At 45.4% G+C, this 20,601-nt stretch overlaps 1 protein-coding gene across 2 annotated transcripts in view; it reads left to right on the top strand.

The window, feature by feature from the left end:
• The window catches only part of srebf2 (sterol regulatory element binding transcription factor 2), a 30,184-nt gene that overhangs the window by 6,373 nt on the left and 3,210 nt on the right, over positions 1-20,601 (top strand). For both annotated transcript variants that reach the window (XM_028600335.1, XM_028600334.1), the window contains exons 2-19: positions 1,893-2,272; positions 8,549-8,741; positions 8,950-9,107; positions 9,399-9,551; positions 9,662-9,943; positions 10,481-10,595; positions 10,687-10,838; positions 11,501-11,705; positions 11,828-12,003; positions 13,010-13,259; positions 13,446-13,615; positions 13,731-13,902; positions 15,698-15,815; positions 15,912-16,021; positions 16,998-17,130; positions 17,414-17,585; positions 18,895-19,071; positions 20,309-20,420. In XM_028600335.1, the coding sequence (XP_028456136.1) occupies positions 1,893-2,272; positions 8,549-8,741; positions 8,950-9,107; positions 9,399-9,551; positions 9,662-9,943; positions 10,481-10,595; positions 10,687-10,838; positions 11,501-11,705; positions 11,828-12,003; positions 13,010-13,259; positions 13,446-13,615; positions 13,731-13,902; positions 15,698-15,815; positions 15,912-16,021; positions 16,998-17,130; positions 17,414-17,585; positions 18,895-19,071; positions 20,309-20,420 (3,228 nt within the window). The remainder of the gene's footprint in view (positions 1-1,892; positions 2,273-8,548; positions 8,742-8,949; positions 9,108-9,398; positions 9,552-9,661; positions 9,944-10,480; positions 10,596-10,686; positions 10,839-11,500; positions 11,706-11,827; positions 12,004-13,009; positions 13,260-13,445; positions 13,616-13,730; positions 13,903-15,697; positions 15,816-15,911; positions 16,022-16,997; positions 17,131-17,413; positions 17,586-18,894; positions 19,072-20,308; positions 20,421-20,601) is intronic.

The raw sequence follows: 20,601 nt of genomic DNA, 5'->3' as shown, positions 1-20,601 counted from the left end.
GGGATGCTAATGCCTTTTCTGACAACTAGCCGACCATAGAAATAAAATGGATCCATGTGGTTGTTCGTTGTCTGTCTGCCTGACATACTCTGTGTGTAGGACGCCCAATTTAACCCGCCAGTCCTCATCGATAAAGTGGCATGTGTCACAGAGCGGGCCCTCGTGAGTGTATATAAAGAGGTTAGGGAGGGAGGGCCATGAATTTAGCAGGAAAAAAGAGCTTACAAGTGTGCACTAGCAAGTTAACTAGAAGTTAAGAAACAGATTGTATAGCCTATCAACCATGCAACACGTTTTTTTGTTACTTTTTTAATTTAATAAAATTGTTTTTAACCGTTACTGTTAAAAGTGATAGTATTAATCGGTCAAAGTTCTTTCTTTTTTTTTAAAGATTATTTTCTGGGCTTTTCTGCCTTTTATTTGACAGGACAGCTAGGTTAGAGAGAGATAGAGAGAGGGGGAAGACATGCAGGAAATCATCACATGTCGGACTCAAACCCTGGACCTCTGTGTCGAAGCATAAACCTCCAAGTATATGTGCGCCTGCACTACCCACGGAGCCAACCCGGCCACATCAGTCAAAATTCGTATTGTCAGTTAATGGTTAAACGGTTAATTGTCAACATCCATAAGTGCCATCCATCCATCAGGTTTCTCTGTGCTGTCTTATTCTTTATTTAAGTTCTTTTCAACCCTGCTGCTATTGGCTTTCGGGGCCATCAGTAAGCTTAGTACACACCTTTTCAAGGCCATCTCTTTGAAGGCCTTTTGCTTCCAGTAAAATGTGTTCACTGATTTATAACCAGAACAGTAGCTTCTTTCTGTGTGAGCATGTGGCCAATTCAGGGCCAGATAAGTAGTTAGCCTTATCTGTAAGCAGTTCACCCTACGTTCACCCTATGTTGAGTTTCAATCAGAGTTTTTTCTCAAGGACACTTGGGAAAGCAATTTAGATTATTATGTCTTGGTACTGTAACTGTGATATCTTGAGTGTAGCCAAGGCCTGAGCTTTAAGGTAGTTAAGTAATTGTCATTGAATAGAAATTAGATAATGTTGCAATTTTGATCTAGCCTGGAAATCCAGACCCAAATCCGAAAGATTAAGGGTCTGGCATTGAGTAATGAAACTGGCCCAACTTGAGGGGCGGCACCAAGTATGCATTTGAACATCTCACTGCACACAATTGGGTAACACTACGACCAATCACAACAATACACCGGGTGACGTATCCAGAGCCCCATACACTTAGCTACCAGCGGAGCTAATTCAAATTGTGCTCTTGCGAGAACTCTGGATTTCCAGGGTAATTTAGATCTGCAGGTTTCACCACATCATTTACATTCTGGATACTGAGTGATACTTTAAATTTAAAGTAAAAAAACATCTTTTATTACTAAAATTGTATTTCTTAGTATTAAAGTTCCCATGATGTCTCTCTCTCTCTCATGGTTGGGCCAAATTCTCTGGGTGGGCAAAGCAGAGAAAGGGGAGGTAACCTTGCTCCTTATGACCTCATAAGGAGAAGATTCCTGATTGGTCCATCTGAGCTTTCATTTTCTCAAAGGCAGAGCAGGATACCCAGGGCTCGGTTTACACCTATCACCATTTCTAACCACTGGGGGACCATAGGCAGGCTGGGGGAACACATATTAATGTTAGAAAACCTCATAAAGTGACATTTTCATGCCTTACAAAGCATTTGTAATTGTAGAATTGTTATGGTGTTGGCATATACCTCATACGCTGTATTAAGTCTATTTTCATGTTTTGTATCATTGAATGAACGTCAGAGCTGTCCCCAAACATATTTCGATATTTTTGAACATTTTTGATTTCTTAATCAAATCCAGACGATTGATGTAATGTCCATTCTGTGTCTCCATCTCCTCAGAGATGCTGCAGTTTGTCAGCAACCAGGACTTCCCAGACTTGTTTGAAGATCAGATGACCACAGCGGGCTCTGTACAGAGTGGCGGCTCCAGCACTGCTCCCCGACCTGCCGTTCAAACCCCTCAAACTCCCCAAACTCCCAAGACACCAGCCCCTGTCGTCTACCAGAGCCCCACCGTTCTCCTCGCCCCCTCCCAGACACTGTCTCCCCAGTCTCTGCCCCTCACCCCTCCCCTCACACCCGCACAGACCCCCTCCCCCACGACTGTCCTGTCAGTGCAGCAGCAGGTGACCCGCAGTCCTCCGCTCCTCCAGCCCCGGCCTCAGGTGGTCCAGCCCATCCAGCCTCAGCCCCAACAGACAGCCCAGCCCACCATCCAGGTACCAACTATCACCACTTTCACACTCCGATCCTCGGTTTGACATGGGTAACCACCAGGGCCGCACGGAATCCAGATTTTAAACCTAAAACAAAATAAAACTCTGAATGTTAACCCTTCTCTACCCCTAAATTCAGCACATTTTCATTCTGGATCACTGCTGAAAAGTAATTGCAGATTCCGTTTGGGACTGATAATAACTCACTTTTTACTGATCAATTTTATACACTGTTATGTGTATTTAAAGCTATATGCAGGATTTTTCCTGCATTGAGAATAACTATGCGGCCGCTTCTGTCAAATTTCCGCCTCCTCTAGCTTTCGACGAAACCAGAGATGTTCCAATACCAATACCATTTTGGGAAAAGCCTCCAATACTGCCTAAAACGCTGGTATCGGTATCGGAAAGTACTGGAGTTTATGCACCGATCTGATACCACGTAATTTAGCCCCGAAGAAAATCTACTTTAAAGTAGTTTATTTATGTTCTTTTTTCCGTTAGGACTCGCTGTCTAACTGGATAGTAAAAGAAAGTTCTACGCTATTCTTTGTTTGTTTTTTATCATGTTTCACAACAAGTTTGACCTGAGCCAGGCCTTACAACAAAGATAGAAATCATATCACATCCATACATTGATAGTAGCATACAGCTGTTAAATCATAGTAAAATGTATAACACACTGGTATCGGATCAGTACTCGGTATCAGCCGATACGCAAGTTCAGGTATCAGAATCAGTATCGGGAAGAAAAAAAACGCTATTGGATATAACGCCGGCATCGTAACCAGCACAGTGCACCGGGAAAGGAGCTGTTAAAACCGCCAAAGAGGACCTAAAAGAGCCGTCTGTTTTGGGGGGACAGCAAAGCAGGAGCACCACAGTGTTTCCACTGGTAACGTCAGAACGCAGATGAGGTCATTAGTCTCCTTTTACCTGCCGTTTGATTTTAATATAGTTTATAGCCAGCTGGCCTTTATAAACACGTTGCACACAGCAGTCAGCCTTTATGAACACAGCTCTATGCGCCTGCCCGTGTGTTCCTGAAAGCATTCTTGTACTGCAACTAAAACGCCAGTGTGTGCCTGTTCACACCAGTGAAATGTAAGGATTTAAAGTAGTTTAAAAAAAACTACTTTTCTGAATACAAAAGCTCAAATAGACATATGTAGAACATGCTTTTAGTTTATTACAATACATCATGACTGCCACAAATTCTGATAAAATTAGGAAGTAAAATAATCAAAAAATGATTATTAAAAAGAAGGATAGGGCTGTCTTATAAAAGTGTCTTGTAAAAGTGTGTGAGGGGGGATTAAATTATTTTTTAAATGCTTAAATAAACAGGAGGAGATCTACCTTTTTGTGTAAATAATATTTTGCCAGGAGATCAATTTTTTATAGATTGATTGATTGATTGATTGATTAGTATTTGTGGTCATATTCTAAACTTTAGGAACAAATATTACTGGGACCACTACAGAAAATTATAGATAAACCTTTACTATCCAGGGATTTATTATAGCTTTTAGAAAATGATTAGAATATAGAAAATGACTATCTATGTAACAATTTGGCCACACATTGACCAAACACGGTCCAGCCATATACTAGGTTTCAACCTAGTCTTGTTTCCCTACAGCAGGATTTTTTCAGCCGGAATCCTGATATTTCATGGCTGTTCAAACAGGTGAATATTGTTTCTTTTGCATCCAAGCACGTCACAATTTCTGAAAGAGGTTTCCTAAATGAACATAACACCCCATCAGTGTAATTTTTTTCCCCAGCTTTACAGATGTGGCTCGTAGTTAGCAAGGAGGAGTATTGGGAGGGCAGGGGAAACAGTGCAGCCATCTGATTATTACAGGCAGTTAAAAAGTAATGAGATTTTACCTAAATCTCCTAAAATACGTTGCTTGTAAAAAGTGTTTGCGTGAGTCAGTCGAAGGTACGGTACACTTTATCAGGATAGAACCACCTCTGTTTTATTTTGAGCCAAGAAAAACTCTGTATTCAAGGTTTCGCTGTTTAAGTTTTGGATCTCTGTGCGGGTCTGAAAGAGCTTTGTGCTGCAGTGACTGATGAGTGCTGTAGTTTTGCGTCGGGCTGTTTTCAAGGCGCCTGCCTCTCCAGCTGTGATTTCATTGTCAGTTGTGGAGACAGTGTGGATTCATTTTGTGTTATTGTGCCATCCATAATAAAAAAGCTTTTGCTGACAGGAGAAAAAATTCAGAGTACTCACAGACAGTAAAATATAATATCCAGCTCAGCATCCCTACAAACAGCAATGCACGTCTCAGCAAACTGTAAGTCAGCCTGACGGATATAGTTTATTGCCTTGAGAGAAATATACCTTTGTCCCAATACGGTGCATCAAAAAGACAGATGAACTGTCTTTATGTTGCATCTAGAGATGTTCCGATACCAGTATCGGTATTGGCTCCATCCATCCATCTATCCATCCATCTTCGTCCGCTTATCCGGTGTCGGGTCGCGGGGGGAGCAGCTCCAGCAGGGGACCCCAAACTTCCCTTTCCCGAGCAACATTAACCAGCTCCGACTGGGGATCGGCGTTCCCAGGCCAGGTTGGAGATATAATCCCTCCACCTAGTCCTGGGTCTTCCCGAGGCCTCCTCCCAGCTGGGCGTGCCTGGAACACCTCCCTAGGGAGGCGCCCAGGGGCATCCTTACCAGATGCCGAACCACCTCAACTGGCTCCTTTCGACGCAAAGGAGCAGCGGCTCTACTCCGAGCTCCTCACGGATGAGTGAGCTTCTCACCCTATCTCTAAGGGAGACGCCAGCCACCCTCCTGAGGAAACCCATTTCAGCCGCTTGTACCCTGGATCTCGTTCTTTCGGTCATGACCCAGCCTTCATGACCATAGGTGAGGGTAGGGCGAAAACTGACCCGGTAGATCGAGAGCTTTGCCTTCTGGCTAAGCTCTCTTTTTCGTCACAACGGTGCGATAGATTGAATGCAATACCGCACCCGCTGCGCCCGATTCTCCGACCAATCTCCCGCTCCATTGTCCCTCACTCGCGAACACAACCCCAAGATACTTGAACTCCTTCACTTGGGGTAAGGACTCATTCCCTACCTGGAGAAGGCATTCCATCGGTTTCCTGCTGAGAACCATGGCCTCAGATTTAGAGGTGCTGATCCTCATCCCAACCGCTTCACACTCGGTTGCGAAACCGATCCAGTGAGTGCTGAAGGTCGCAGGCCGATGATGCCATCAGGACCACATCATCTGCAAAGAGCAGCGATGAGATCCCCAGCCCACCAAACTGCAACCCCCCCCCCCCCGACTACGCCTCGATATCCTGTCCATAAATACTACAAACAGGATTGGTGACAAAGCGCAGCCCTGGCGGAGGCCAACCCTCACCTGAAAAGAGTCCGACTTACTACCGAGAACCCGGACACAGCTCTCGCTTTGGTTGTACAGAGATTGGATGGCCCTGAGAAGAAGACCCCCTCACCCCATACTCCCGCAGCACCTCCCACAGTATCTCCGGGGGACCCGGTCATACGCCTTCTCCAAATCCACAAAACACATGTAGACCGGTTGGGCATACTCCCAGGCTCCCTCCAGGATCCTTGCGAGTGAAGAGCTGGTCCGTTGTTCCACGACCAGGACGGAATCCGCATTGTTCCTCCTCAACCCGAGGTTCGACTATCGGCCGAACCCTCCTTTCCAGCACCTTGGAGTAGACTTTACCAGGGAGGCTGAGAAGTGTGATACCCCTATAATTGGCACACACCCTCTGGTCCCCTTTTAAAAAGGGGAACCACCACCCCAGTCTGCCACTCCTTTGGCACCGTCCCAGACTTCCACGCAATGTTGAAAAGGCGTGTCAACCAGGACAACCCCTCCACACCCAGAGCCTTGAGCATTTCTGGACGGATCTCATCAATCCCGGGGCTTTGCCACTGTGTAGTTGTTTGACTACATCAGTGACTTCCGCCTGGGAAATCGGCGACAATCCCCCATTATCCTCCAGCTCTGCCTCTAACATAGAGGGCGTATTAGTCGGATTCAGGAGTTCTGCAAAGTGCTCCTTCCACCGCCCTATTACCTCCTCAGTTGAGGTCAACAGTGTCCCATCCTTACTGTACACAGCTTGGATGGTTCCCCTTCCCCCCTCCTGAGGTGGCGAACAGTTTTCCAGAAGCACTTTGGTGCCGACCGAAAGTCCTTCTCCATGTCTTCTCCAAACTTCTCCCACACCCGCTGCTTTGCCTCTTTCACGGCAGAGGCTGCAGCCCGCCGGGCCCGCCGGTACCCTGCAACTGCCTCCGAGTCCTCCGGGATAACATATCCCGGAAAGACTCCTTCTTCAGTCGGACGGCTTCCCTGACCACCGTTGTCCACCACGGTGTTCGTGGGTTACCGCCCCTTGAGGCACCTAAGACCCTAAGACCACAGCTCCTCGCTGCAGCTTCAGCAATGGAAACTTTGAACATTGTCCACTCGGGTTCAATGCCCCCAGCCTCCACAGGGATGCACGAAAAGCTCCGCCCGGAGGTGTGAGTTGAAAGTCTGTTGGACAGGGGCCTCCTCCAGACGTTCCCAATTTACCCGCACTACACGTTTGGGCTTACCAGGTCTGTCCAGAGTCTTCCCCACCCTCTGACCCAACTCACCACCAGATGGTGATCGGTTGACAGCTCTGCCCCTCTCTTCACCCAGTGTCCAAAACATACGGCCTCAGATCAGATGAAACGATTATGAAATCGATCATTGACCTTGGCCTAGGGTGCTCTGGTACCAGGTACACTTATGAGCATCCCTATGTTCGAACATGGTGTTCGTTATAGACAATCCATGACTAGCACAGAAGTCCAACAACAAACAACCACTCTGGTTTAGATCAGGGAGGCCGTTCCTCCCAATCACGCCTCTCAGGTGTCTCCATCATTGCCCACGTGTGCGTTGAAGTCCCCCAGCAGAACAATGGAGTCCCCCACTGGAGCCCCATGCAGGACTCAGTCAAGGTCTCAAGAAGGCCGAATACTCCGAACTCCTGTTTGGTGCATATGCACAAACAACAGTCAGAGTTTCCCCCCCACAACCCGCAGGCGTGGGAGGCGACCCTCTCGTCCACTGGGGTAAACTCCAACACAGCGGCGCTCAGCCGGGGGCTTGTGAGTATCCCCACACCCGCCCGGCGCCTCACACCCTGGGCAACTCCGGAGAAGAAAAGAGTCCAACCCCTATCCAGGAGTATGGTTCCAGAACCAAGACTGTGCGAGAGAGGTAAGCCCCACCAGATCTAACCGGTGGCGCTCCACCTCCCGCACCAGTTCCGGCTCCTTCCCCACAGAGAGGTGACGTTCCACGTCCCCAGAGCCAGCGTCTGCTGCCCGGGTCTGGTCCGTCGCGGCCCCTGACCTTCACTGCCACCCATGTGGCATCGCACCCGACCCCAACGGTTCCTCCCACAGGTGGTGGGCCCATGGGATGGAGAGGAGTTGCCACGTAGCTTGTTCGGGCTGTGCCCGGCGGGCTCCGTGGCAAACCCGGCCACCAGGCGCTCGCCGGCGAGCCCACCGTCTGGGCCTGGCTCCAGGCGGGGCCCCGGGCTTCCTCCGGGCAGGGTCACTCCATCTCTGCTTAGCTTTTTCATTGGGGTTTTTGAACCATTCTTTGTCTGGCCCCTCACCTGAGACCACTTTGCCTTGGGAGACCCTACCAGGAGCACAAAGCTCCAGACAACACAGCCCTCAGGTTCACAGAGACACACAAACCTCTCCACCACGATAAGGTGATGGTTCACGGAGAGGGGTAATATTGGCTCCGATACTGCCTAAAATGCTGGTATCGGGAAGTACTGGAGTTTATGCACCGATCCGATACCACGTAATAAAGCCCTAAAGAAAATCTACATTAAAGTAGTTTATTTATGTTCTTTTTCCGTTATAACTGACTGTCAAACTGGAGAATAAAAGAAAGTTCTGGGGCATTCATTGTTTGTGTTTGTTCATGTTTCACAAAGAGTTTAACCTGAGCCAGACTGACAACAAAGATAGAAATCATATCACATCCATACAGGGATAGTAGTATACAGCTGTTAAAACATAATTAAATATATGACACTCTGGTATCGGATCGGTACTCGGTATCGGCCGATATGCAAGTTCAGGTATTGGAATCGGGATCGGGAAGCAAAAAAGTGGTATCGGGCCATCTCTAGTTGCATCAAACTTTAATAATCTCTTGGTGTGGGGGAACGCATGTTGAGATAAAACCTGAGTTTGTTTTACTTAAATGCAGATGCACGCCCAGGGGATCCCCATGCAGACCCAGAGCTTCCCGGTCCACACCCTGGTTCAGACCCACAGCCAGTCGGGCCTGCCCATCCAGACCCAGGCGGCCCAAACTGTGATGATTGCCTCCAACGGCGGACAGTCGCGTTTCATCCAGAGCCCTGTCATCTGCCACCAGAGCCACACTCCTGGCTTCCAAGGTGAGTAAAGAGAGGAATTGGAGAGTGTTCTGTATGAAGTAGTTTTTTACAAAGTGGTTGATGTTGGGGTGAATACAGATTTAAGTTATCCTACAGTACATTCAGTTGTCTTTTAGGTTACACGCTGCTGCAATAATATGGTTTACTTTAAGGATTTTGAGTGTATTTTGAATATGACCGACAAATCGTGCATCATCTTTTCTCCCAGTCCTCCAACCGCAGATGCAGAGCATTATGACGTCACCACAGCTCCAACCAATGACCATACAGCACCAGCGTGTTCTGACCCCAACCTGTCAGACCATCCAGACTCTCTCAGCGCCCACCACAGTCCACACTATGCAACAACAGATGCAGCAAGTGCCTGTGAGTAAACCTCACTGTTGTTAGCAGGGTTGGAAGAGGCAATCACTGTTTTTACTGTTAGAAAATGAGTCAAAATGGTAGCAGCTGATATCAGGTAATAAAAGATCAATATTTTAACAAACCTTAAGCCCTAATTACTGGAAAAGATCATACACAAATTCTTTTGTTTCACGATGTTTGGCGTAGATGCAAAGATGAGTTGAGGCCTGATCGGAGTACCAATGTTTTGATCTTTTTTAACTGCTTGTAAGCAAACCCAAAAGCCTCACATTGACCTCTTCTTTCTATCAGGTTCTGGTCCAGCAGCCTCAGATTCTGAAGACAGATTCACTGGTTCTTACAACGCTCAAACCAGACGGCACGCAAGTCCTGTCTACCATGCAGAGCCCCGCAGGGATCACCACCTTGACTACGCCCATCCAGAACACAGCTCTGCAAGTCCCGGTATGCAGCTAGCATTCAATATTTTCCATTACTATTTGGTTGTTACCAATGGTCACAAGTGTGGCCCCGCGCTGAAAACTAATGTACTGCTACTGATTGGTGTCCTCCAGACGCTGATGAGCGGCAACATCCTGACCACCGTCCCTGTTATGATGGGAGGAGGAGACAAGCTGCCAATTAAGCAGCTACAGCCGGGCTCCTCTCACTGCTCAAACGGAGCCAGATCAAGCATGGAGCAAAGCCAGATGATGGGAGGAATGGTAGGCCCGGGGGGAGTGGTGAAGGAGGGCGAGAGGAGGACGACTCACAACATCATCGAGAAGAGGTATCGGTCCTCCATCAACGACAAGATCGTGGAGCTCAGAGACCTCGTCATGGGCAATGACGCCAAGGTTAGTGACTTTAAAACAGGGACAGTAAAGATTCTTTTTTTTCTGGCATTTTAGGCCTTTATTTTCATGAAGACATGAAAGGGGAGAGAGAGGGGGAATGACATGCAGCAAAGAGCCGCAGGTCGGAGTCAAACCCGCGGCTGCTACGTCGAGGAGTAAACCTATCTGTCTAACATATGTGCGCCTGCTCTACCAACTGAGCTAACCCGGCCACAAACAGTAAAGACCATTTTAATGGGAATTGTTTCAGTGTTTAAATTGGAGCTTGTTAAAAAGTTGAATCCTGGGCGCCCAGATAGCTCAGTTGGTAGAGCGTGCGCCCATATATAGAGGTTTACTCCTCAACGCAGCGGGCCCGGGTTTGACTCCGATCTGAGGCCCTTTGCCGCATGTCATTCCCCTCTCTCTCCCCATTTCATGTCTTCAGCTGTCTTGTCAAATCAAGGCCTAAAAATGAAAATAAATAAACACAATAAATCTTTAATATAAAAAAGTGGAATCCTCACATGTCCTTCCTCATGTCTTTTTTTTCCCCAGATACACAAGTCAGGAGTGCTGAGGAAGGCCATTGACTACATCAAGTACCTTCAACAAGTCAACCACAAACTACGGCAGGAAAACATGGCCCTTAAGATGGGCAACCAGAAGAACAGTAAGTGTTTTACTGAATGCATTACTAAATTAGTTATAAGCAGAGTGTGATCTGTAGCAACTTTCATTGAGTCTCTCTCTCTCTATCTCAGAGACAGTGATTCTGTCTGAAGACGTGGAGCTTAAAGAGGAAATAGTGATGATGTCACCTCCAGCCTCGGACTCTGGTTCTGGTTCCCCTCAGCAGTTCTCTCCTTACTGTGTGGACTCAGAGCCAGGCAGCCCCTTGATGGATCACGATCAGGTAACACACCTTCGTTTTTAGAGTAGTAGTAATAGTAGTAGTAGTAGTAGTAGTAGTTTGGGTAAACCCAGCCCGATCCCCGATTGTGAAGATTGCTCAGAAGGTGCTGACATACATTTTATCACTAAGGGTAGTGTCTGCTAAATTCATGTTAGATACAAATGTATCTACAACGAAATTTAGAAATAATTCTGATCTTATTTATTACCTCCGCCAATGAGGTCATATTTTTGGCTCAGTTTGTTTGTCTGTCAGCAGGATTACAGAACAACTACCTGCCCCGACTGTCATGAAACAAGGGTGTAGCATGAGCCAAGAAAGAACACATAACATTTTGGAGCGGATCCGAATCACAGGACAGATACACAAATGATTAATCTCTTTCATTGACCTTGCGAGATTTGTGTTGCGTTCGCGTGGTGTCTGAATAATCGACTGGACTCCCGACTGGAAAAAAAAATCACTGCGTTAACATTGGGTAACAGTGCATGCCTTGGCTGAGGTCTGCGGCGGATTCTTTCTGTAGCTCTCTCTATCTCTCAAATTTAAGATTCAAATTTAAACAGACTTAAATGATGATGTAAGTTTAATATCTGACAAGGATTGTGGATGAAGTATAATTATTCATTATTGTGAACCTGTTCTCTTTCACCGTCTCGCAGATGAAGAGTGAGCCAGATTCTCCCTCCTCTGTTGGAGTGATGGATGGTTCTCGACTGCTTCTCTGCGCCCTGACCTTCTTCTGCCTGTCCCTAAACCCTCTGCCATCTTTGTTGGGCTCTGAGGCCTCAGTGAGCCCCGGTCTCGCTGTGGGCCACGGGCCAAGTAGAACGCTCGTCTGGTTCCCAACTCACACGCAGGACTTTGGTGAGCAGTGCTGACTCCTCTGTTGATCAGGGTTCATGACACAAGCTGAGAGTGGCGCAGTAACGTATTTTAAAATGTGTAGTGACCTTACCGCGTGTTTTCTTCTTTTTCTCACCCTCCAGCATCCTGGCTGCGGTGCCTGTTGCCGTGGGTGATGGTGTGGGTGCTGAGCGGTGTGGGAGCGGTGTGGGGCTGTGTCAGGGTGCTCTACCTGTGGGAGCCTGTCACACCCCTTCACTCGCCAAAATCGGTATCATTCTGGAGGCATCGCAAACAAGCTGACCTGCATCTCAAAAGGGTGAGTACAGATCCGTCCTGCGATGGGAAGGAAGTCTTAAAGGTCCCATGGCATGAAAATTTCACTTTATGAGGTTTTTTAACAATAATTTGAGTTCCCCCAGCCGGCCTATGGTCCCCCAGTGGCTAGAAATGGTGATAGGTGTAAACCGAGCCCTGGGTATCCTGCTCTGCCTTTGAGAAAATGAAAGCTCAGATGGACCAATCAGGAATCTTCTCCTTATGAGGTCATAAGGAGCAAGGTTACCTCCCCTTTCTCTGCTTTGCCCGCCCAGAGAATTTGGCCCAACCATGAGAGAGAGAGAGAGACATCATGGCATGCAAACAAGCAAAGTGGTTGTTGGTCAAGAAATATAATTGCCAAGTATTTGATAGACTAATCGTTGAAGTCATTTTTCATGCAAAAATGGAAGAAAATGCTGTTTTTAGTCTCTCAAATATGGAGATTTCCCGCTTCCTGTTTTATATCATATTAAACTGAATATCTTTGGGTTTGGGACAAAAAAAGACATTTAAAGACATCACTTTGCGATGGACATTTTTCTATATTTTCTGACATTTTATAGACCAAACAATTAATCGATCCATCTAGAAAATTAGCAGATTAATCAATACTGAAAATGATTGTTAATTGCAGTCCAAATTGATATGTATTTTCCTTTGCATAATATTAATTCTGTGCTCAGGAAACTTCTCAAGAAAGAGTAAGGGTAGCATTTCCAAATATAGCAAAACAGATGAGCACACTACTCACATTTCAAGTGACAGTCTGACTTTTGGATCTGCTTATTATTTTCTTCATTATTGCACGTGCTCAGTGCTCACAGTTCGCCCAATTTACTTTGATTCTCACCGTATTTGATGTCTGATTTTAGCCTGCCTGGGGTTATTTTTAGCATTTGTTCAAATTGTGTTCAGAACTAATGACCTTCATCCCCCCCTTCTTTCCTATCGCTCTTCTGAATACTGATTAGCTTGCTATTTTTCCTGTCTCCTCTCGCCTGCAGGGAGATTACACGGCAGCAATGGCCAGTTTAGAAACCTGCCTGTCCATCTTGACCAGGGCTCTTCCCTCAACCAGTCTGGAACTGGTCTGCTCGCTGTCCTGGAATCTGATTCGCTACGTCTTGCATCGTCCAACTCCTCTGGGTTGGCTGGTTCGTCAGGTTGGGGGAAAGCATGAGGGGGAGGAGGCTAGGACTAGTGCGAAGGACGCTGCGCTGGTTTACCACCGGCTGAGCCAGCTGCATCTCACAGGTGAGTGTTAAGAACAAAGTGGGCTAATGCTTTACACAGACAGGATGGACAGGTGCACAATGCTTAAATAATTGACTCTACAACCATATTACAATAATTACAACAAATCCAAATTAAACTGTACTTTCACTTTGACATGCTGTGAAGATTTGAACACTGTGATACAGTTTCTCTCTGTGTCTGTAGAAAAGCTGCCTCAGCGCAGCAGCCTGTGGGCGTTGTCCGTGTCTCTGAGCGCTGTCAACCTCAGCGAGAGCGCCCGAAGCAAGATGGCCCCTGTCCAGCTCACCCAGATCTACGTCACCGCAGCAACAGCCCTGCGTATTCTGCTGGGCCACCACCTCTCCTGTCTGCCTGTAAGTCTCTTACATGGTCCTGTTTATCTCAATATTATTTTAATGATGTCTGATTTGCTTTGGATGAGTTTTCTTTCCATCATCCGCATCTTTTCTTCTGTGTCTTATCTCCCAGGGTTATCTGTTGAGTTGTGCAGAGAGTGTGGCCAACCAATCAGAGACCAAGCCGATCCCTGACTGCCTGCGCTGGCTCTTCACCCCATTGGGTAGGCAGTTCTTCCTGAGTTGCGATTGGTCGTTGAAGTCAGAGAGCAGCGACGGGGTGTACACTTCTCAGAGAGACCCAGGTATGACCTACATACAGGAGTTGGCCCATTCTCTATTTGACTCTTTTATGTCTTCCTTCCTTTTTTTTTCCTTTCACCTACTGAATATTATTTTCTAGCCCTTCCTCCTACGGTGGCCAAACCCGAAATTAACTCCAGTATTAACTTTGGTCTGGTTGCTTTGCCTGTCGCGTTGTCATTTTAATTCTCTTTTTCGCTTCCCTGGCGAGTAATCTCCCCCTGGCATTCGTCACGGTGCCACTAGGTGTAAGAAGGTTAAATGCAGAGGTATGTCCCTCTTTGGCTAATGTATTTTAAAGATGGAGGTATGTCCCTCTTTGGCTAATGTATTTTAAAGATGGAGGTATGTCCCTCTTTGGCTAATGTATTCTAAAGATGGAGGTATGTCCCTCTTTGGCTAATGTATTATAAAGATGGAGGTATGTCCCTCTTTGGCTAATGTATTTTAAAGATGGAGTTATGTCCCTCTTTGGCTAATGTATTTTAAAGATGGAGGTATGTCCCTCTTTGGCTAATGTATTTTAAAGATGGAGGTATGTCCCTCTTTGGCTAATGTGTTATAAAGATGGAGGTATGTCCCTCTTTGACTAATGTATTTTAAAGATGGAGGTATGTCCCTCTTTGGCTAATGTATTATAAAGATGGAGGTATGTCCCTCTTTGGCTAATGTATTTTAAAGATGGAGGTATGTCCCTCTTTGGTTAATGTATTATAAAGATGGAGGTATGTCCCTCTTTGGCTAATGTATTTTAAAGATGGAGGTATGTCCCTCTTTGGCTAATGTATTATAAAGATGGAGGTATGTCCCTCTTTGGCTAATGTATTATAAAGATGGAGGTATGTCCCTCTTTGGCTAATGTATTATAAAGATGGAGGTATGTCCCTCTTTGGCTAATGTATTATAAAGATGGAGGTATGTCTCTTTTTGGCTAATGTATTATAAAGATGGAGATATATCCCTCTTTGGCTAATGTATTTTAAAGATGGAGGTATGTCCCTCTTTGGCTAATGTATTATAAAGATGGAGGTATGTCCCTCTTTGACTAATGTATTTTAAAGATGGAGGTATGTCCCTCTTTGGCTAATGTATTTTAAAGATGGAGGTATGTCCCTCTTTGGCTAATGTATTATAAAGATGGAGGTATGTCCCTCTTTGGCTAATGTATTTTAAAGATGGAGGTATGTCCCTCTTTGGCTAATGTATTTTAAAGATGGAGGTATGTCCCTCTTTGGCTAATGTATTTTAAAGATGGAGGTATGTCCCTCTTTGACTAATGTATTATAAAGATGGAGGTATGTCCCTCTTTGGCTAATGTATTTTAAAGATGGAGGTATGTTCCTCTTTGGCTAATGTATTTTAAAGATGGAGGTATGTCCCTCTTTGGCTAATGTATTTTAAAGATGGAGGCGCTACATGGCTGCCGTCATTCCAGCAAGTCGCTCCTATGTATTCTGAATGATTCTGAATGTCATATTCTACGCTTACTAGAAAACTTTGATTAGTTGGTGGAAGTAATTACACATGAATAAGCACATATTTGTGAAAGAACAAAGGAGTTTTTGCTAAGAATCAACTAAAGAAATTACACAATGTAGGTTTAAAAACCGAATTAACTTGTAAATGTTTAATAGCTATTTACTGAATGTGTGAATGGACTGTTTGGCATAGCATTTGTCTTTTCCGTATCTACAGTATGAATGCAAATATGTACTGTTTATTTGGTATTAAAGAAAAACTATGTCAAGTAAAGATGCTTTGTGCTGTGATTTAACTGCCCCTCTCTGTTTCCCCCAGCTGACCCCATTGCCCAGCTGCACCGCTGTTTCTGCAGGAAGCTTTTGGAGAGAGCCGTTCACACCCTCATCCAGCCGCAGAGCGACTCTGAAGCTGGCAACCGCAAGAGCGCCTCTGGGTAAGGCAGGGCTACCAGCAGCGTTTTTGACAGTGTGATGTGAATTAGTGATTTACCCTGGATCTTTTCTTTTCTTCTGGTCTGTCTCTCTTTCAGGGAGTTTTCCAGTGCCATGGAGTTCCTCCAGTTGTTGAACAGCTGTACAGAGGACTCTCCTTCCCCTCCTCCTGCCTTCTCGACTCCTCCCAGTCACACCACCACCCCAGGTATGAATAACACGAAGAGAACAATCCTGCCCAATCACACTAAAGCATGAATCACGTCACGGATGTTTGCGTGCGGATGAGATTTTTTTTTTTTTTTCTTCTCTATTTATGATTAACCAGATAGCCATCGGGGTTATTACTGTCAACATGAATGGATTTCTTTGCTCTATTTGCAGCACACTGAAAACCAATCTGGCTTTTGGGATTATCTTTTTATTGGATTATCACGGATAACACTTGCAGTCATTGATTTGTGGTAATAAATGACTTGCAGTGGATATGAACACATTGATAATCTGTTTAGGCGATGTTGATTAACCACATCCTTAATCAATTCTTGTTTTCACACTGAGACATTCTGCATTTTATATCATCACACCCTTTTAATCAGTCCCTCCAGAAAAACACGATTATGCGATCGCATAATTCAACGCATAATCAGCCAAAGTCCGCATAAATTGCAGATTTCCACGCAAAATATGCGGGGCTTGCATGATTTCATAGCAGAAAGTTGAAAAATGTTGCAGCCATTTTCCCCTGTTACCATGGGAACGTTATGAAGTGACATAATTACACGACATGAACATCATCGAAAAGCAGGGTGTCGAGGGAATAACTTTTTTTCTCTTTTTCATCAAACTGCAGTTCCCGCAGTTTCGTCGCATAAAATTGCATAAATATCTCGGATATTCCATCGCATTTTTTAAGAAAACGTGCCGCATAATCAAGGATTTTTAACCGCAACAATCACAAAAAAACTCCTCATTTTTCTGGAAGGACGGTTTAACACTGCAGGAGACACAGAGTGGAGACGAAAAGACGGGGGTCCTAACTTTCACATCATCTTTCTTGCTTGACAAGAAAAAAGGTTTTAATGGCCACAAAAGAAGTCTGTTCAGGCTCTTCAGACTGGAGCTAGTTTGTCCCTCTTGGTGTGTTTATTCCTACATTATTTCCCCTCTCTTCTTCCTGCCAGTGGGAGACCCAGTGAGTCGTTGGTGGGCTCTGGTCCTGAAGGCTGCCGTGCATTGGCTGCAGGGCGATGATGTCGCAGTGAGGTCACTGTTGGCAGAGGCAGAGCGGATGCCGAGGGCTCTGCACACTCTTGAGTAAGCGAAGTACAACTTGTTTCAGTAGGTCTAAATATGACAAAACCCAAGCTCCCACACAATACAGAAACTTGAATAAACACGGTGAAGGTGAACCATTCATTCTCCATTCAAGTTTTTAAATTGGTGAACATTACAAGAATCTTTCAAGCTGTAAAAATCCAGTTTAAGATAATCTTCTTCAGAGACATGGAAGTCATAACAGGATCATCTGTAAACCTCATGTAGATTCCAAACATCTAGGATTAAACTGAAGGATGGTAATAAAAACTCTCTGTTGCAGCCACCCTCTGCCCAAGGCTGTGCTGCATCTTTGCAAGGCAGTTCAGATGAGTCTGTCCCCTCTGAAGGGAGAAGGGGCGGTAGCCTGCCTGTCCCACAGCGACAGAGCCAGCAGCTACCTGCGCTCCAGCATCTCGGTGCCCGTCGCCCAGACTGGGAACTGGCTGAACAAGGTAGTGTACAGATAATGACAGCACTCCAAACACTGGCACTATCATCTTCTTAAGATCTTCTCCGGGTTTGTGGTTAAAGCGCTTGTTATGTCATTTTGTCTGCATTCTTGCACAAGCACATTATACAGACGGCAAAAACCTGTCTTCTGCTATCAGGAAAAATGTTGATACTTTTTGGTAATTAGGTAATTGGGGGTAGCAGTAGCTCAGTCAGTAGGGAGTTGGGTTGGGAACCGGAGGGTTTCTGGTTAAAGTCCCCATACAGTCCAAAAGTATGGTGGTGGACTGGTAGCTGGAGAGGTGCCAGTTCACCTCCTGGGCACTGCCAAGGTGCTCTTGAGCAAGGTACTGAACCCCCAACTGCTCAGGGCGCCTTTCCATGGGCAGCTCCCTCACTCTGACATCACTCCATTAGTGCATGTATAGGTACTGAGCATGTGTGTGTAATCCAGGCCTGTGTGTGATTTGTGTAATAACAATAGAGTGAAAACATTGTAATTTCCCCTTGCGGGATCAAGTATTAAGTATAAAGTTTTAATCATGTATACACACTGCATGCTCAGTTGGGGTCGGGCTGCCGTGGGGCTGTGTGTGTGTGCGCAGTGTGGGTGGCAGGAGGTGGCTGTGGTGCATTGTAGTTGCATTGCATGATCCTGAAGCCGAGTGCAATGTGTCCGCAGTGCAGTACAGAGGCCTCCCCAATCTGCACGCACCCGCTACACACCCCACCGCTTCACATTAAACCGCACCGAATATCATGTTTACCTTATAGGCATGCATGTTGGACGAGACGCGCTGGTTATGACGCGGGCTGGTTGTTGGTGGTGGGTTGTGGTTGTAAAGGTTGTCTTTGAGTCTTTTGGTCACATTCATCCCTTTTAATAAAGCTTTTTTTTTTCTTTTCAAATAATGCATCTTATGTAGAGCTGCAAAGATTATTTATTATTATTATTATTATTATTATTAATCGATTAGTTGTCATCTATGAAATTAATCGCCACCTAAACTATGAATCGCTTTGAGTAATTTTTTATGAAAAAAAGACTAAATTCTCTGATTCCAGCTTCTTAAATGTGAATATTTTCTAGTTTCTTCACTCCTCTGTGACCGTAAGCTGAATATCTTTGAGGAAACACTGATCGGCACTTTTCACCCTATTCTGACATTTTATAGACCAAACAACTAATCGCTTAATCGAGAAAATAATCGACAGATTGATGGACAATAAAAACTAATCATTAGCAGCCCTAATTTTATGTTAAAATGCAACAAACAGCACTTTAAACTTTTGTCTTTTTTCTCTTCCCAGGGGGTGGAGCTCCTGATCTGTGACCTTCTGCTGACGTTGAGGACCAGTTTATGGCAGCGGGGAGGCAGCAGTAACGGAGAGCCTGGCCCGGCTCCTGGATCCCAGTTGGCTGGTTTCCAGAGGGACCTCAGCGCGCTCAGAAAGCTCACACAGTGCTACAGACAGGCGCAGCACAAGGTACATCCACTGGAGTTTAGAACTGTTTATACATTATATGTTATACATTGTTTATTACACGGCATTGTTGAATACTAAATCCCGAATGGTCAATCACGACATTCTGTTATTCCTGTATAACACACCATTGCTAAGTATAAGTCAGCAGATCACAAAGGGAGAGAAAGGGTGGAGGAAACAGGGAGCGCCAACAGCGCTAATGGGAACAGTGCAAACAGAGCATTAGTTAGCTCCGTGGTTAGCTTACTCATCGGGGTGACCTGGCTTCTGTCGGAGCTTTTCAGAGGGAAAGTTAACCATCCCTACCAGGACGGAGGCATTAGCTGCGAGAAACAAGTGTAGGATGAGATGGAGAAATAACATTGAAGCCTACGTTTGGGTTGTTTTCCTGAAATGTCGGGGACATTTTTAAGAGAAGCTTAGATGGGAAATCCTTTGCTGTGGCAGTAATGATAAACAAGAGCCAGGGAATTCTAGATCACTGCCAGGGATGTATTATTCTGACCGTAAACATACTGTGTTTCCTGTACATCTACTGGTTAATCTCGCCAAGTTGCAAAGTCTTTGATTCATTTATTCATTGCTCATGTAGCTCTTTAAATCTCAATATGAACAAATGCCCAGAACAAGACATAAGATTAGTTATTAAATTGGCTTTCATCGTCGGTCTAGCTTCCAGCCAACGAAAACAAAATAATCTATTTATTATGATACAACATTGAAAAGCAGGAAACTCTCCAGATTTGCAAAGCTGTAACAAGCAACGTACTAAAAGTAAAAATACTCACAATATGTTGCAGGCACGTCATGTGAACAAAATCAGCTGCGACCCGCTAATCTTCGTTGGTGATAATACTCCATTTACTGAATCAGCCTTGGGAATCAAGTTCTCTCCAGCTCTAACCAGCTGCAGAAATCTCGACGCGGTTTTAATAAATCATCAAACCTACTTGTTAGATTTTAATGGAGTAGTGATTACTGTAGCCAGAGGGTCTCTAACAACAACTGCTCTCACAGCGGTTGGTGATCATTTATGTTTCGACTTGTGCGTGACTCGGAGAACCACGTGGGCTGCATCATTTTATTTAGTTTATCGCTGGTAGTGTGCTGTATGTGGGGGTGAAATCGTGACGTGTAGGATGAATCCTGTTCTTCTCCAAACATACACCTATAAATACCTGATGACGACAGTCGCTGCGTCTCTGATGTGTGTGTGTGTGTGGTGTTTTTCCTGCAGGTGTTCCTCCATGAGACCACAGTGAGGCTGATGGCCGGAGCCAGTCCCACAAGGACACACCAGCTGCTGGAGCACAACCTCCGACGCAGGACACACAACTCTTACACGGCCGGTAAGGGAGACTCAAACTGCATTTTAAAAAACATTGATTCAAGTACAGACTGAGTACAGAAAAACCAACTTGGAGCAGCACTACTCATTTCACATACGGGAAGAATGGCCGGGAGACTTTTTATATGAATTACACAGGAGTATTAATGAATTTCCCAATTGAGGAGAATTTAGGATTACAC

Source organism: Perca flavescens, chromosome 15 (assembly GCF_004354835.1).
Source record: "Perca flavescens isolate YP-PL-M2 chromosome 15, PFLA_1.0, whole genome shotgun sequence".
NCBI lineage: Eukaryota > Metazoa > Chordata > Actinopteri > Perciformes > Percidae > Perca > Perca flavescens.
This window is presented reverse-complemented; position numbering and strand designations above follow the sequence as displayed.